Below are 16,168 nucleotides of genomic sequence, written 5' to 3' on the forward strand. Positions count from 1 at the left end.
GGAGTTTCATCCTCACCTTTCTAACTTTGTTTTTTTCTTTTAGTTTATAGAATGAGAAATCATAAAGCCACTGTGAACTATAAAATCCCTTCAGTTAAATGAACTCTATAGGTTTAGATTTACCCAAACACAGCAGTGATTTTACAATGTCCCGCGTAGCCATCAAGAGGAAACATTATTTATTCCCGTTAAAAACATACTACCTAAAATCGCACAACATTGCGATTAACATACTTGCTGGTTACAATGGTCATATAATTGTAGTTAACACAGAGATCCTATAATTTGTCAACCAAACATATTAGTATATATATATATATATATATATATATATATATATATATATATATACAAACTTAAACGATTGTTATTTTCTGTAAAGCGTATGACGTTTTAGTTTACAATACAACGGTCATTTTATATATATATATATATATATATATATATATATATATATATATATATATATATATATATATATATATATATATATAAATGACCGTTGTATTGTAAACTAAAACGTCATACGTTTTACAGAAAATAACAATCGTTTAAGTTTGTTTTAAAAGTCGTGATATTCGCATATTCACGTCGCGGAAAGAAAAAAAAAGTTAAAGGCCGGTCTCGGTTGGAAGCTAATGCTTTGGCTTCAGAGAAGGCAGTGAAGGGAAAGTGCTCCTGTCCATGGTACTGAATTTAGCGCTGTCTAGAGTGCTGAACCTGGATCACAACTCCCGGCTAAATGGCTAACATTACTTCAGAAGGCATAGTAAGTGTATGGCTGATGGGTTTTGTATCACCGCAGTATGTAATTTGTATTTGTCCATTTTTAATTTAATTTAAGATGACATGAATGATAATTTTGAGGGGAATTGGAGTTGTGTGCGGGAGGGGGTCTACCGGAGGCCCATCCCTGCTGGTATTGTACATTTTACTATGATGATGTCACAGCATAGGGTAGAGGAGGGGTGAACAATGGGCCTGTGAGCGAAAGGTAAGTTCATGTTATTCTCGCGGACGAACATTATGTAGAAATATTTTGACGAGTACGTGGTGACATTCAGACGTCAAATAAATATACACGACCGGGTTTCTGACATGAAGAGCTTTCCGACTAGTCCTGGGTGGATTATTAAAGGTTTCTGACGGTCAGGGCTTTATCTAAAGACGAAGCGTACAGTGCTGAAGTTACAGCTACGAAGAGCAAGAGGCCGCTTGGATCCCTCCGAAAATACGTCGTCAGCGGGGGTACAAAGCTAATGGTATTTTCATTTCTAGCTTTTACATTGTGTTTTGCTTGTTAATAGCACAGAGTCCAAAATAGTTTGTGCTCATTTTATATCGGTTAACCAATCGAATATCCAATGTAGTCGGTTATTATCGCCAAATGGTCGCCGGGTTCGTAATCTTGTATCGAAGCGTCTTTCGAGCTGCTTTTGTCCTTCCTGATTTAATCTTTCTGTTTTTTGTTTATTCTTTTGGTGTGGAGAGGTCGTGTAGGTGTAATTATTGTTTTGGCTACATAAAGAATACCCATTGCAGTAAACACTAGCCTACGGTAGAATAGCGCTTGTTTTGTTTAGAAAGCTCATCAACTTTATATATGTATCTACGATTGGACTAGCCGTGCTACCCATTTTTTACGTGCATAGCTATTTCGGTCAAATGTATTGTCGTTTTCCGTGTGCTAGTTTCGAAGATATAGGCCTGAGCTATATCTAAACGAATGCGCCCATGACGTAGGCTAGCCTACTTCATAGTGGAAGTTTAATATGCAACCCAAACACGACTGACAACAGTATCAGTGGAAGTTTGTTCGGCCATAAGACCATAGTCTTTAATATATTTGTTTTGTACTGCATGTCTCAGAACGTACATTATAAATACTAATAGAAGATTAACAGATCAAGCAGCTGAGCGCTCTGAGTTGTAGTTTTGCACTGTGCACATTGCCTAATTTTCCAGGAACAGAAATAGAATGCTCCACCAGACGTTTACTGGGGCGTTCGTGCAATGGTATTCTTTCATGCTTTTAATTTGAGCCTAATCTGACAGTTTTTGTGGTTAGTTATCAGAATGGCGATTTGTCTTTTTATTGCCTAGTGTTATGGCATGGTTTGGTATTGTAAGCGTTCCAGATGTGGCGTCTTGCTTTTCGTTGCAAGCGTCAAGAACGCTTGTTCTTTAACTAAAACCACGGTGTCTATACTGAATGTAGATATCCGACATCACGGAAACATATCTCGCACCAAATGATACACATTCCTAGGTGTGCTTGGCATAACCCTCCTGCGGTATTGTAGTGATGGAGGGGGTTTTGCGGCTCGACTGATTGAAGTCATTTGAAGGCGTGGTGTTCTGGTGAAGAGGGGTTACGCGCAGCGTCATAACGCTCTTATTATAAGCCAAGGGATCGTGAGACAAAAGAAATGGCGCTATGTCTAAAATACTGCACAATATTTTACAGCAGACTTGGAGATAACGTCGGAACTGGTGCAGAAAAAAACAACAACATCGAATTAAGAATCTTTTCAAACTTATTACAAGTGAACGGTGCATTCCCCATTATCAACTACTTTAGGACAAACACAGTGGTGTTTTGATTGTTATTTTCATGAAGCAACTACAAGATGGCTTATAGGTGTTAACTGTATGGTTTATGGATCTCACAAATGTAATTCAGTCACGTGGGTTGTTTTTTTTTTTTTTTTTTACAACTATTGCCCCCTTATAGTACACATTTAAGATACATGCATCAAACTCTTCATAAACTACAAAGACAACGGTCGGGTAGGTTTTCATCTGAAGAAACCGAACGTTCTGCATTTCGTGCTGTGTTGCGCTGTATTTGTCGCGTTTCTCCAGGGAACCCCCTTCCACACCCAGGACGTGAGCGTAAAGTGTCGGAGCACCAGGTGCCACTTGAAACTTAATCAGAAGACACGTAATAAGGGCCGAATGACACAGCTGGGTCACGGTCGCATCCCTGTTCATTCGGAACATATAATCGACACCAGAGCCATAAAGGCACGCAGACACTGACATACGATGATGTGCACTATTTAAAAGCCCTATAAAGAACTTCAGTTCTTTCCCCAGAGAGTTGTCTAATGCTTTCCCACAGATCAGTGACTCATATTCATACTAGAGAAATGTGTTGCCCACTGTTATTCCTACGTCTGATTACCTATCTGAATGTTTTTTTGTTGTTGGTGGGATGAAATTTATTCCTGATGTAATGTGTCAAGTATAATAGATAAACAGTCCTAATTATATTTAACATGTGCACCCACTGTATAATACCGCAGAAATGTCACCTCCGTGATGTAATATGTTGAGAGTACCCGGTTCAGCGATGCGGCTGTGCTCTGCTAAGGCTGCTTTGATGTTTGGCACAGTACTTCTCAGGGTGTTGTGTCATATCTTTATCCCTCTCCTCCGACAGAGAATGAGTTCCATGGGCAGCTGCTGAGCCAGAGGTGGACAAGAGGGGACCGAATCAGCAGCTGGGAGAGCAAAAGGGGCAGGAGAATCAAAGTGAGATATAGACATTTCATTGAATTACCATTGTGTAGGAAAAGTGCTACACAAATAAACTTGCCTTGCCAAGCCATGCGTGCGCGCAGGTGGGTGGATGGGTGTTTGCGGGTATGGAATAGTTTTATTTCGAGTGTAGCTCTTTTCTGTATTTCACCATGAGAGCTATCATACAGCGAACAACCTTGAGGTATTTTTTTTTATTACTGCCTCCATATAAAGTGCTACAACCTCATTGCAATTCCACCCCTCTCCCCAAAGCCTTTGCACAGTTCTCTATCTATTTCAAATCTATGCTTCTGTTACTCTCCCTAAGCACTTTTTCTTTCATTTTCTCAAACACCTCCTCTGAATCCTCTCTGCAGGTCATGGTTTGCCTGTCAAAAGAACTGCCTGGAAATCTGTTATTGATTTTCCTGTATCAAAGAGTTTAAAGCATATAAGGTTCCGGTAACATCATACTCTACTAAGCCCCAGATCCATTAGCTGTATTACTGTCATGAAGTAAGATGGAACTAAAATCATGCCTACTGTAGACATTTGGGTTCAAATAAAGTAACTTTTTTTTTTGGAAAAAAAATCACAATTTTAGTACTTGACAAAGGACACAGATAGAAAGACAAAAGGAGACACCAAGTGCTATATAATAACTCTGAGTGTGCATTGTTCAGATGAGCCAAGAGCCAGAGGAGAAACGGACACGGACACGCTCAAAAGGCATCCGAGGTGAGAGCAGTTCACCATATGCAGCTCAGCGTGGATAAACCAAATGCACATTCTGTCTACTCTGTCTGACCTATTTATGTGAGATCTGCAAGTTGCTATTTTTGTAAGATAAGTCTCTGTTCAGTTGTGTACTGTGTCAGGGGTTTACAAGCCCAGAGATTTTTGTGATGTAGCTGTATCGTATTGGTAATGTTTTCACTGAAGGTAAAATGTAAAGAACCCTTCTAATTCTCTCTCTATCTCTCTCAGTTCCGCTAGAGCTTGTGGGACAAGAATACAGGTCTGATTTTTATCATTTATAGCTTTCATGTTACTCTACACTGACAAATAATAAATAACTTAAAACCTATATCAAATATTAGCCAAACCCCACAAATACTCTATTAAAAACAAATAAACTAAACTTTTATTTTCCTATATGTCTAGTTGTCCCACTCCAGGGTGTGATGGTCTGGGTCACGTCAGCGGAAAATATGCTCGACATAGAAGGTAACATTAGGCATAATATTAGGCTATCTTCCTCAGTAACAGTTTAAACTGACAATTATTGCTTGCATGGCAGTGAAGGTACCATATACGTTATTTCCTGTATGAGCTTTTTTTTCCCCTTTTGTTTTCAACAGTGTACTGGGTTGCCCATTGGCCAAGAAAAGAAAACTCCAGGAGGCAGAAGAGAACCAGTCAGCCTCTAAGAAAAAGCCCAATGCCCTGAAGCTCGCAATGGATGATGGGTTCAATGCAGACAGTGACACAAACAGTGAGACTGAACCAAAGGATGAAGCAGCAGAGTCTGATGAGGACTCAGCAGAGAAAGAGGATGAGCCTAAGAAGGAGCATAACTCTGGTATGACACATTAGCTTCTACCAAATGATTCAGTAAACTATGAACATGTATTTGTCAGTCTCTGTGGTCCTATATTTGTGAGCTGATGTGTATTGGTTTCTCAGAGGAATGTTCACAAGAGGAAACAGAAGATACAAACGCAGTGGTTGAAGACATTCCTACTCCAGCACCTGCGGAGGAAACTAAAAAAGAACAGGTTGAGACTGAAACCACACCTATCCAACAAGTCACCGTGGAGACGGAGAGTGAGGAGGGGCTGCAGGTTGCTGCTGAGATCCAAGCTGGGGAGGAAGAGGAGGCTGAAGTAGAAGAAGACATGACGGAAGAAGAGAGAATGACTCAACACCTAAAAGCTAGCGATGAGCCTTTGCAGATAGCTGAGGAAGATGTAGATGAAGATGAGGACCAGGATGAGGAAGATGAGTCGCAATGCTTGAGTCAGAAGAACAACTCAGACCACCAGTATTTCAGTGGAGACTTCAACAAACTCCAGGTAAAAGAAACTGAGGAAAAGGCAAACAGTCAGGAGGAAGAGGCTGATGAGGAAGAGGAGGAAGAGGAGCAGGCCCATGAGGAACCTGTACATTCCCCTAATGCCCTGGCCACCAGCTCTCCAGTTCAGGTATTAGGACCGGAAACCATGACAACAAGCAGTGAAAAGCCAGACACTCTCTTATCTGAGGAGGAGGAAGAAGAAGAAGAGGAGGAGGATGAAGATGAAGAAGAGGAACGAGAGGAAGCGCCCTGCAAAGCCTCACCCACAGTGGTCATAGAGCTGAATTCCGAAGAGGAAGATGAGGAAGAGGATGAGGACGAAGAAGAAGAGGAGGTAGACAGCGTGTCCCACAGGTCGGAAGTGACAGATGAGTCTGAGACGTACGATATGACACGGGGGAACCTGGGCCTGCTGGAGCAGGCTATTGCCCTGAAGGCCGAGCAGACAGCACGCAGCTCAGAGGAGAGCTGTTCCCCGGACCAGCACAGCTACCACAGCCCAGACGAGAAGAACAGCAAAGACGCAGCACGCAGGGGATACTATGGTAAAGGTAACGTGAACACGCATTGTGCCATTAACCCATTCTATACATGTCATTGTATACATTGGGTGTGGCCAAATATTTGAAGTGTAACTGGATATTTTAAGTCTTTTTTATGGCATGGAAAATAAATAGACAGTAATAGGATTCGGATGGTATGTCTGCAAATGGAAGCTTGATGTGTTTTGTGTGCTGCTACTTCCTTCCGGCTCCCCTGTCAATAACAGAAGGGGCCAGATCAGAGAAGAAAGAAGTGAAGTGTCCCACACCAGGGTGCGATGGAACAGGTCACGTGACTGGACTGTACCCTCACCACCGGAGCCTTTCCGGGTGCCCGCATAAGGACAGGGTCCCACCTGAAAGTGAGAAGTGTCCTGCATACAGAACACTTATCTCATGCTTCATGCCGTCTCTGACACTTTTTCCTTGCCTTCTCAGTCTTGGCCATGCATGAGAATGTGCTGAAATGTCCAACACCTGGATGCAATGGTCAAGGCCATGTTAACAGCAACCGCAACACACATCGCAGGTGTCGATCCCCCCTCAGAACCGTGAAATCACGGCTTGGTTTGTATTGGCTTTTTTTTTTGGTCTGATATACAGCATTCTTTACATTGTGCATACATGTTTGTCTTTTCAGTTTATCTGGCTGCCCAATTGCTGCTGCAGGGAAACACACAAAGAACTATGAGAAGCCACCTCAGGCCCAGGCCTCAGTTAGTGAGCAGACAGTTGGGGGTTCCAACTCAGACAGAGTACTCAGGTAAGCTGTCTGCTTCGCATAGACCTCCTCAGGACACCATTTAAAAAACAACAACAATGATTCTGTAAAATGATTTCAAGTGATATCAGTGGTAACATTTTTGCTGTTTTTAAAGGATAACCTGCTTCGTCTCCTTTAGGCCCATGTGCTTTGTCAAGCAATTGGAGATTCCTCAGTACGGTAGCTACAGGCCCAATGTGGTGCCAGCCACCCCACGAGCCAACCTGGCTAAGGAGCTTGAGAAGTACTCCAAGGTGTCCTTTGACTATGCAAGCTTTGACGTGCAGGTGTTTGGCAAGCGCATGCTCGCCCCAAAGATGCCTACCAGCGAAACCTCACCAAAAGCCTTCAAATGTAAGCTGGCTCTACACCTTTGTCCCCGAAAGCACTTTTGCGGTGCACACTCTAGATATATTTCTAGATTCATATGTATCCATGTTGTTGTCTTGATTAACAGCAAAACCATTCCCCAAAGCTTCTTCCCCAAGCCAGAGCCTATCTGGAGGCTATGCCAAGAGCAGCTCCTCGTCCACGTCCAGTGGGTATGATTATTCCCACGATGCCGAGGCTGCACACATGGCTGCCACCGCCATCCTGAACCTGTCCACGCGCTGCTGGGAGAGACCGGAGAACCTCAGCACCAAGCTTCAGGACCAGGCCACCAAGGTGTGTACTTGGAGTAGGCATTATCCTTCCATGGCTTTCTTAACATTTCTCTTAAAAACTCAACATAAGTCAGTGTGTCTATAAGCACTCTTTTTCTTGTTTAATTCTTGTTACCTTCAGGAATCAGATATCGAGGTTGATGAGAATGGCACACTGGACCTTAGCATGAAAAAACCCAAGAGGGAAGGTGTGAGGTCACCTGACCCCTCTTCCTCATCTTCATCTTCTTCACAACAGCATGGCGTCACCTCGCCTCATTCTAGCCACGCCTACAAAACAGAGGAGTGGGAGGGGCCTCTTGACTATACCAAGACAAACCGACAGAAAGAGGAGGAGCCTGAGGAGGTTATTATTCTTTCACAATCTTTACTAATGCTAGACGTTATACTGTATGCTTTATGAGTGTAGGAAACACCTGTGCACCCTTGCTTTTTCCAGTTGGTGGTTAGAGACCTTCTGATGCTTCATTCAGCATTCAAACATGAAAGGAGATGTTCAGATCAACCTTTAGTTGTTTCATCACTTTCTTGACTTAATGTGTTTACAGGTGGATTACACCACACGGTCCTATGCCTCTTCTGATGGGGAAGATGAAGATGTCTCACAAGAGAATCTGGAGGATAGAAAGTACCCTGGTGAGGTCACAACTTCCAGCTTCAAGGTCAAGCTCCCATCCAAGGACAGCAAGAAAGAACTCCTACTGTATGCACCCTCTTTACAATCAGCAAAATAGAAATAATTTAGGATCGCAGGAAAGTTAATCCCAAAATAATTAACACATTCCATTGAACACCCTCCTCTACTGTGTACAGATGTCCCACTCCAGGATGTGATGGCAGTGGTCACATAACAGGAAACTATGCATCTCATCGCAGGTATAATACACTATAACTCAAAATCTCTACTGATCCTACACCTATTATCTTTGTAATAGGTGTCTTTTTCCTCACCCCAACCCTGTATTGAAACTTCTCCACCTCTGCTCTCTGCAGTACTAAGCCTGTGGTACATTTGAGCACTGGCACCAGGTCAACAACACAAACAGCAGCCGCTTGTCAGGAGCATGCATTTAACATGTACCACGACTGTTAATCCTGTCGTTTACCTCTTCGCTAACACCTTCAATAACAACAGCACCAGCTTTTCATCAGTCCACACACGCTTTTACTATTCTTATCCAAAGCAGACAATAGAAAAAAAGTGCACATCTGTCCACAGAATCATAGCAAATATACAGGAGCAACCCGGTGAGAGAAATCTTCTTCTTCCGCCTCGCACTCAAATTTCTCCTGTCACTTTTCTCTTCTTCTGCTCCGCTTCTTTCTTCCAGTCTCTCTGGGTGTCCTCTTGCTGATAAAAGTCTTCGGACCCTCATGGCTGCCCACACTGGTGAACTCAAGTATGTCTGTGTGCTAATTTTCCCTCTAATCACTCATCTTCACACTGGCTTTACCGCTTAACTACACCGGAAATTGCTGTTACTGCTGAATTCTGCTGTTGATGCAAACTAAAAATGACTGCCAATGCACTCAAACCAGTACTTTCTAAGTACTGGTGTTTCTTTTCCAAGCAAAGCTATCTTAAAACCTCATAACAATTGAAATGTCTTGCTCACTGCTGTTTTGTGGTAATTCTAGTCACCTTTTTTTATTAAGTGCATCACAAGGGGAAGTATCATACAATATTTATTTTATAGACAACTAGACTATAAACTTGTAGCCCAAGGAAAGCGAAGGATAGGTCACAGGAAAATTAAGCCAAGTGAACATGTTAAGTCATGTTTAATTACACTTTGCATTACCAGCAATGTCTTTGTTAAGGGAGTGTTATAATTTCCCTGACTTGTGACTCTGGCCTCCAGATGTCCCACACCAGGATGTGATGGATCAGGACACATCACTGGAAACTACGCCTCCCATCGAAGGTATACCAGTCTTATCACCCTAACAGTACTCTGTAGTTGAATGGAAACAAACACAGAACAGGCTGGTGTCAGATCAGACTGTACCAGAAGGAATTTGATCTTCTATATTTGTATTCCCTAATAGTAACTTGTATGCTTCCAAGCCATATTTCTTAACTTTCAAGTGCCATTCAACTAAAACCCATTTATGGGCCTGGGCCCATTTAAAATTCTGACTCATGCAATGACACTTTCCCTGTTGTGGGCAGTTTGTCTGGTTGTCCTCGTGCCAAGAAGGGGGGAGTGAAAACAACCCCCACCAAGGACGACAAGGAAGATTCAGAGCTGATTAAGTAGGTTTTTCAATTAAACACCTGCCTTTCAACCATGTTGGTCAACAGGGATTTCATTTGACTTCACCATATACCTTCAACATTTCACACAGGTGCCCAGTGCCTGGCTGTGACAGTCTGGGTCATATCAGTGGGAAGTACGCCACCCACCGCAGTGCATATGGATGTCCATTGGCTGCGCGTAGGCAGAAGGAAGGTCTTTTGAATGGCACGCCTTTCTCCTGGAAGTCCTTCAAGACAGAGGGTCCCACATGCCCCACCCCGGGGTGTGACGGCTCAGGCCATGCTAATGGTAGCTTCCTCACCCACCGCAGGTACAGCCCAGGAAGAAAAGGGTCTATTGGACCATTCGATAGGCTGACACTGTGCAGAGGGAACAGACTTAAGGTAGAGAGTGAAGGAAGAATATAGGCTCAATCACATCTCTGTAACGTAATGTGCAGTTGTAAAATGGAAACTGTGAACTTCTTCAACTGAACTCATCACAGGTAGTGACACAGACTGTAAAGACAGTAATCATATAACCTGCATTTTAATATAAGTGTAAAACCAGCTCTCGCCGGTGGAGAAGAACCTTTAAGGAATGAGTCATTTCAGCAGTCCCAAGGCTGTGTTCAGTTAGAGTCTCAGGGAACCAAAGTATGGCGCAGCTTTAACCTCTTTTCGTCCTCCATGTCCACAGCCTCTCAGGTTGTCCTAGAGCTTCTGCTAACAAGAAAAGAGCAAGGCTCCCTGGAGATGATTACGTGAGCAAGAAATTCAGGGCAAGCGATGGTGAGAGGAGATAGCTGGGAATTTCAGATAGCTGGGATATTTTTTAGCGCCCCTCCCAAATGTTTGTCATGTTCTGCCTTTTCTCTCAGTTCTTGATAATGACGAAGACATAAAGCAGCTGAATAAAGAGATCTGTGATCTCAGTGAGTCCAACTCTGAGATGGAGGCAGATGTAGCCAACTTACACACACAGGTCAGTTGGTGCTGAGTGCATGCTGTGGTTCAGCTTCCCCTAGAATGTACCTTCCGTATTTGCCATCTAAACATACAATTTAGGCAGGCAATGCTAATATAACGTGTAGTTTTCAAGAATCACTAGGGATGTGCCATAAATTCGATGTACTCAAGACGTTTTCCGAATCTCCGACTATGGCTCTGATACTGCTCTGCAGATCTCATCGATGGAGAATAATCTGAAGAGCATGGAGGAGGAAAATAAACTAATTGAAGAGAAAAATGAGGCTCTGTTCCTGGAGTTGTCTGGCTTGAGCCAGGCACTTATTCGCAGCTTGGCCAACATCCGACTCCCGCAGATGGTGAGTAAACTAGCTAGCTACAGTACAATACAATATCCAATGCCGAATACACTGCCTGCAAAATGGAGATGTCCCGTACTTTTCTTTACTTACTGAATGTGCACTACGTCTTTTGCGACCCATAGCATATTTCAGCATCGTTTAGTACTGAATGTTCATTTAATCATGTATTATTCAATTACCTGTGCAAAATGCACAAAAAGAAAACCCAAACTAAAGGCCAAAAATGGCACGAACAGAGGTGGATGAGCCTTGTTTGTAATTCTACCACTTTTGGTCGTTTCAGCAGGAGCCCATCAGTGAGCAGAATTTCGATACATATGTGGACACTCTGACCCACATGTTCACCAACAGAGAGTGCTATCAGAACCCTGCAAACCGGGCCCTGCTGGAGTCCATCAACCAGGCGGTCAAAGGCATTGAGGTGTAAACACAAGAGCATACAGCAAAAAAAAAACACAAAGGGAGGGGGGTGTCAAATAGACAGTGGAAAAGAGTGTGACAACCGTTAGACACTGTGGGTTGTTAAACAGACCAATACTTATGTACTGTTAAAGGACATTCAGGTTTTGTATATGACAGATGAAGACCAGTGCAAGGTCCAGTGGAGAAAAGGACCAAAAAAAAAAATCCAGATCTGCTGCTTTAGCATTTTGATTACAAAAAAAAAAAAAAAAACCAAAATGACCCAAAATGATACTGGGCACAGACCTTTGGCTTATTTTTGATCACCTAAACAGTTCACACCTGTCCCGATCTGCCTTTCTTACTCTTCTCAGCGAATAGAGGTTGTCATGAACAAGCTGTGAGACTGATGCGTGTGTGTGTGTGTGTGTGTGTGTGTGTGTGTGTGTGTGTGTGTGTGAGTGAGTGAGTGAATGTATGTTTGATATTCAGTGTCTGAAAGTACTTTACGAATTCTTGACGCCCCCTTTATGAATCTTGGTTAGAATGCAGCACTGCTATTGTTTGTACCCTGTGTGATGATGTTGTCTCACATTTGGTGAATATTTGTTCCAGTCCCATTTAGAAATGGTCATAGTATTTGAAAACATAGATATTGCACTTCCAAATAGTTTGTAGTTTCATTATCATATTGTTATTATAATTATTACTATTTAAATTGGTTCCTTGATATGTAAGTTTAATTTATTATTTATTCATGTCTTGGTGTTCATTTTCTTTATTTATTCATCAGTGTCTATTTAATAACATATTTATTTTACACAACTAAATTCTATAAGCAGCTTTTTAACAGTCAATATAAGGAGAATAGTTGCCCTCTGTGCTGAGAAAGGTGGCAATATTTTAAAATATCCACAGCAAGTGTTTTATAACCTTCCTATTTATTTTAAAGACAGGGATTTTTAATCTCTTTTTTAAGTGCAAATATTTTCTATCAATTTTTATATTATTTTCTAATATTCTCATTTATTTAATGAGTTTTGTTTTCCATAAAAGTATTTTGACACCCTCCACAGTGAAGTGGGTTGAACAGATACAGTATGATGTATTTATTATTATTTATTTAATATTTAAGTACAAATTGAATGGAGATCTTGTTGCAATATTTATTTTGTAAATGTATCCGTGTTAGTGACTGCTGCATATGGATAGACTTTGCCCATCTGTTGGTGATAAAATAAAACAAAATTCTATCACCTAAATTGTGTCACTATTCGTTAATTATTATGTACCTGTTATTAATTTGCTATTAAATATTGCTATAATATACAGACATGTAGCAACAAACTGATTGAAACTTTTGCAATAATGGTAATTAAGATACACATTCTTAGTATTTAGCTGACATCTGCTGGTTGCAAAAGGGAAGTTGCCTATTATTGTTTTTTCTCATTGCATTTGTGTCTAATACATAACTTTAAGCGACTGGCTGTTGCGATTTTAGCACATCTACGGGCCGTTGTGATCCTATAACCTTTATCTTGTGCTTTTTCAGTTCTATTCCTCAGCGATAACCTCTGAATGCTAATACTTTATATCAACAGCCGTGGCGAGTTATTTTAACGACCAAACCTTAGGATTAATCGTCATGCCCTCTGACGAAGAGTGTGGTTCTCACGTTTTTTTTGGGGGGGGGGGGGGTTGTGTGACGTCAGGCAGTCAGCTGCTCAATGTTTACATCCAGAATTGTGGCCCCTCGCACTGAATGTTGATGGGAAGAGATCTGACAGGGTAAAACAAAAAACAAAACAATGGACAGCGTTAAACGAACAGACAGCGGCTGTTAACATCGTCGGTAAAGCGTTACTTCAGTTAAGCGGGCAGAGTCTGAGTGGCCGGCGTGTTGCCCGCGACGAGTTTCTTTGTTTGCGGAGGAGATCAAATTAACCATCTCTTGCGAGACCTTTATTTCCAACCAGATCGACTGTTTGCATCCGAGGTGAGTCGAAAACGACATGAAATGCGTCAACATCAGCATCTGTGATTTGCACCCACATGTAACATGTTATATTGTTCTCTGGGTTAAATTATGATGTACACAACTTCCCGTTTAAAACGATATAATGATCGTTTCAAATAATACACATAAAGAGAGGTCGTTTTCATGTGATTTGGTGTGTCATGCGTTTGGAGACTTATATCAAAGACGCGATGAGTACACAATATGCTTTTGTTATCTAATGTCGCAGCTGCATTTTGAGAGCGAGAGAGGATTGGTGGGAATATTCCTCAGTTCTGCAGTTTCTGAGGTAGAGTCTCTGGGGAAGTTTAGGCTTTCTAGCGTCACAGCACCACCATCTGATAGCCTGCGGAAACTGAAATGTTGGCTTGGGAATATTATAACGTGTTGATCTCGTAGTATTTAATACATAGTTGTGACACGTAGTAAATGCCGGACAAAGGATATAGGACTACAGACGGTTCATGCAGGGTTTACAGATTGCCTCTTCATTATGGAGTTTCATTAACTCCTTGTTTTTGGATTATTGTGTTCTTCCTCAGCAAATAATTACAATGGGTGGAGCAGTGAGTGCAGGGGAGGACAATGATGAGTTGATTGACAACCTGAAGGAGGCCCAGTACATTCGTTCGGAGCTCGTGGAATGTGCTTTCAGGGCCATTGACCGTGCTGACTACTATCTAGAGGAGTTCCGGGACAGCGCCTACAAGGACCTGGCCTGGAGACATGGCAACATCCACCTTTCTGCACCTTGTATCTATTCTGAGGTGATGGAAGCCCTGGATCTACAGCCTGGTCTGTCCTTCCTGAACCTGGGAAGCGGAACAGGGTACCTCAGCACCATGGTGGGCCTCATATTAGGTAAATCAAAGTTGTAGTTATGGAGTGAAGCTTTTAAAAAAGTTGATGAAATATTGACACGCTCATATCAGCCAAAGATAGGTGTAGTATTATTATAGTGACGATAAATAAAGGCCTATTAACAGCTGGAAAATACTAAATATGTAGTTTTTGGAACAAAAACTTAGGTTTCTCTTATGATAATCAGTGTGGCCTTTCCTGTTACCAACAGCGATGAGTAAAATTTTAAAAAGCTACTTGAAAGCAACAGATAAAGAGGCAGTTATAAAAGGTAATAATAAATAAAAGTAAATTCTATTTTTCATAGATAGGACGTTTTGGTTGTTCAGTAACTAAATGTTGAGCCATCTGTATTGTTTTCAGGTCCATTTGGTGTGAATCATGGCGTTGAACTACACGCTGACGTCATTGATTATGCTCATCAGAAGCTGGATTGTTTTATCAAGACAAGTGACAGCTTTGACAGGTCTTGTCCCTAGGTGTTGACTAACCTTACTGAATTTGTGCCATGATGCAGTGTTGTAGAATGTAGCATGTCTTAGTATCGTAGACTGAGTAATATACTGCCTGGACAGAAAGCAAAATGTGGTTTCAGTTATATTAATGATCTTTCATGCATCAGGTTTGAGTTCTGTGAGCCATCGTTTGTAATGGGGAACTGTCTGGAGATTGGCCCAGAGAGCAGGCAGTACGACAGGGTGTACTGTGGTGCCGGCGTTCAGAGGGAGCATGAAGACTACATGAGGAACCTTCTGAAAGTTGGAGGCATTTTGGTGCTACCTTTAGAGGAAAAGGTGAGCAAGGGGTCTTTCCAGTGAAGATGCCATGACATTCAAGGTTGGGGCCGTGTCTGAGCATGTATTTCTGAAGTGATTGCAACAGCACAGGCTTTATGCTTTTCAAAAAAATTTATTGTGAATAGTAATTATCCAGAAAAATTTCACAATGATCTTTATTCTTTGTCCAGATGCCTCCTTAAGGGTTTTACATGTTTTTCCATGTACAAAAAGCAGACATTTTTCTCTTTTCTTACAGCTTACTAAAATCACTCGCACTGGGTATAACACATGGGAGACAAAGAAGATCATTGCTGTGTCCTTTGCACCTCTCGTGCTTCCAAAACACAGAGAAAATGGTAAACCCAGAACAGTTCCTCTACGTAAGTAGACTATAATAGAAGTTCACATTTATATGGACACTGTGTATAGAAGCACTAGCACTAATAGCTTACAATGAAACACTGAGATGGTTTTACTCACCTCCTGCTGACATCTGACTAGATCCTTTGGTCAATATGGCATTTTATACTGTACAGCTGCCATGTTTGAGGTGCGGAGCCTCCAGGATTTGTCTCGCATCTCCATCCGAACGACTCTGAAGAAGTCGGTGTCTGGATCGTGGCCCCTACCGCGGAGAGTGGGATTCAGAGGAAGGTCTCGTGCGAAACAGAGACGGGAACACCGTGACTCGACCCTACTGACCAACCGCTACGTGTTCATGAGCCGCCTTATCCCCGGACCGCTGAATGACAACCACCATCCAGGGACAGATGATGAAGAGGATGACTGCCGGGGGGTTTGTGAAAGAGAGGAGGACGAGGTAGAAGACGAGGAGGATGGGAGGAGGAAAGAAGGAAGAGTCCTGTTAACTGAGGCTCCTGTTAACCTCCTGAGGGAGAGGATCCTTAGCCTGCCTCTCCCAGAGCCACTCAAGATGTACCTTCTATATTATAGAGAGAAGTAG

At 42.1% G+C, this 16,168-nt stretch overlaps 2 protein-coding genes across 9 annotated transcripts in view; both read left to right on the plus strand.

Moving 5' to 3' along the window:
• The window catches only part of myt1a (myelin transcription factor 1a), a 13,853-nt gene extending 1,057 nt beyond the window's left edge, over positions 1-12,796 (plus strand). The window contains exons 1-23 of one of the 8 annotated variants that reach the window (XM_081707164.1): positions 974-994; positions 3,446-3,537; positions 4,209-4,263; positions 4,513-4,543; positions 4,690-4,752; positions 4,887-5,107; positions 5,212-6,153; positions 6,372-6,506; positions 6,583-6,673; positions 6,785-6,907; positions 7,047-7,261; positions 7,365-7,573; positions 7,694-7,918; positions 8,121-8,275; positions 8,386-8,448; positions 8,904-8,972; positions 9,435-9,497; positions 9,746-9,829; positions 9,922-10,143; positions 10,512-10,603; positions 10,693-10,796; positions 10,996-11,139; positions 11,426-12,795. In XM_081707164.1, coding sequence (XP_081563290.1) covers positions 4,209-4,263; positions 4,513-4,543; positions 4,690-4,752; positions 4,887-5,107; positions 5,212-6,153; positions 6,372-6,506; positions 6,583-6,673; positions 6,785-6,907; positions 7,047-7,261; positions 7,365-7,573; positions 7,694-7,918; positions 8,121-8,275; positions 8,386-8,448; positions 8,904-8,972; positions 9,435-9,497; positions 9,746-9,829; positions 9,922-10,143; positions 10,512-10,603; positions 10,693-10,796; positions 10,996-11,139; positions 11,426-11,569 — 3,450 coding nt within the window. In that variant the 5' untranslated portion in view covers positions 974-994; positions 3,446-3,537 and the 3' untranslated portion in view covers positions 11,570-12,795. The other 7 variants (XM_027017473.3, XM_035522636.2, XM_035522640.2 and 4 more) reach the window with 7 other exon arrangements.
• A 459-nt stretch (positions 12,797-13,255) lies between these two features.
• pcmtd2a (protein-L-isoaspartate (D-aspartate) O-methyltransferase domain containing 2a) lies at positions 13,256-16,168 on the plus strand. Its single transcript, XM_027017463.3, has 6 exons — positions 13,256-13,543; positions 14,107-14,425; positions 14,789-14,891; positions 15,048-15,219; positions 15,461-15,584; positions 15,741-16,168. Exons 2-6 carry the CDS (start codon positions 14,119-14,121, stop codon positions 16,166-16,168), a joined length of 1,134 nt encoding a protein of 377 aa, XP_026873264.2. The 5' UTR covers positions 13,256-13,543; positions 14,107-14,118.

The sequence above is a fragment of the Electrophorus electricus genome, chromosome 24 (genome assembly GCF_041902795.1).
Source record: "Electrophorus electricus isolate QZ-2024a chromosome 24, ASM4190279v1, whole genome shotgun sequence".
Lineage (NCBI taxonomy): Eukaryota > Metazoa > Chordata > Actinopteri > Gymnotiformes > Gymnotidae > Electrophorus > Electrophorus electricus.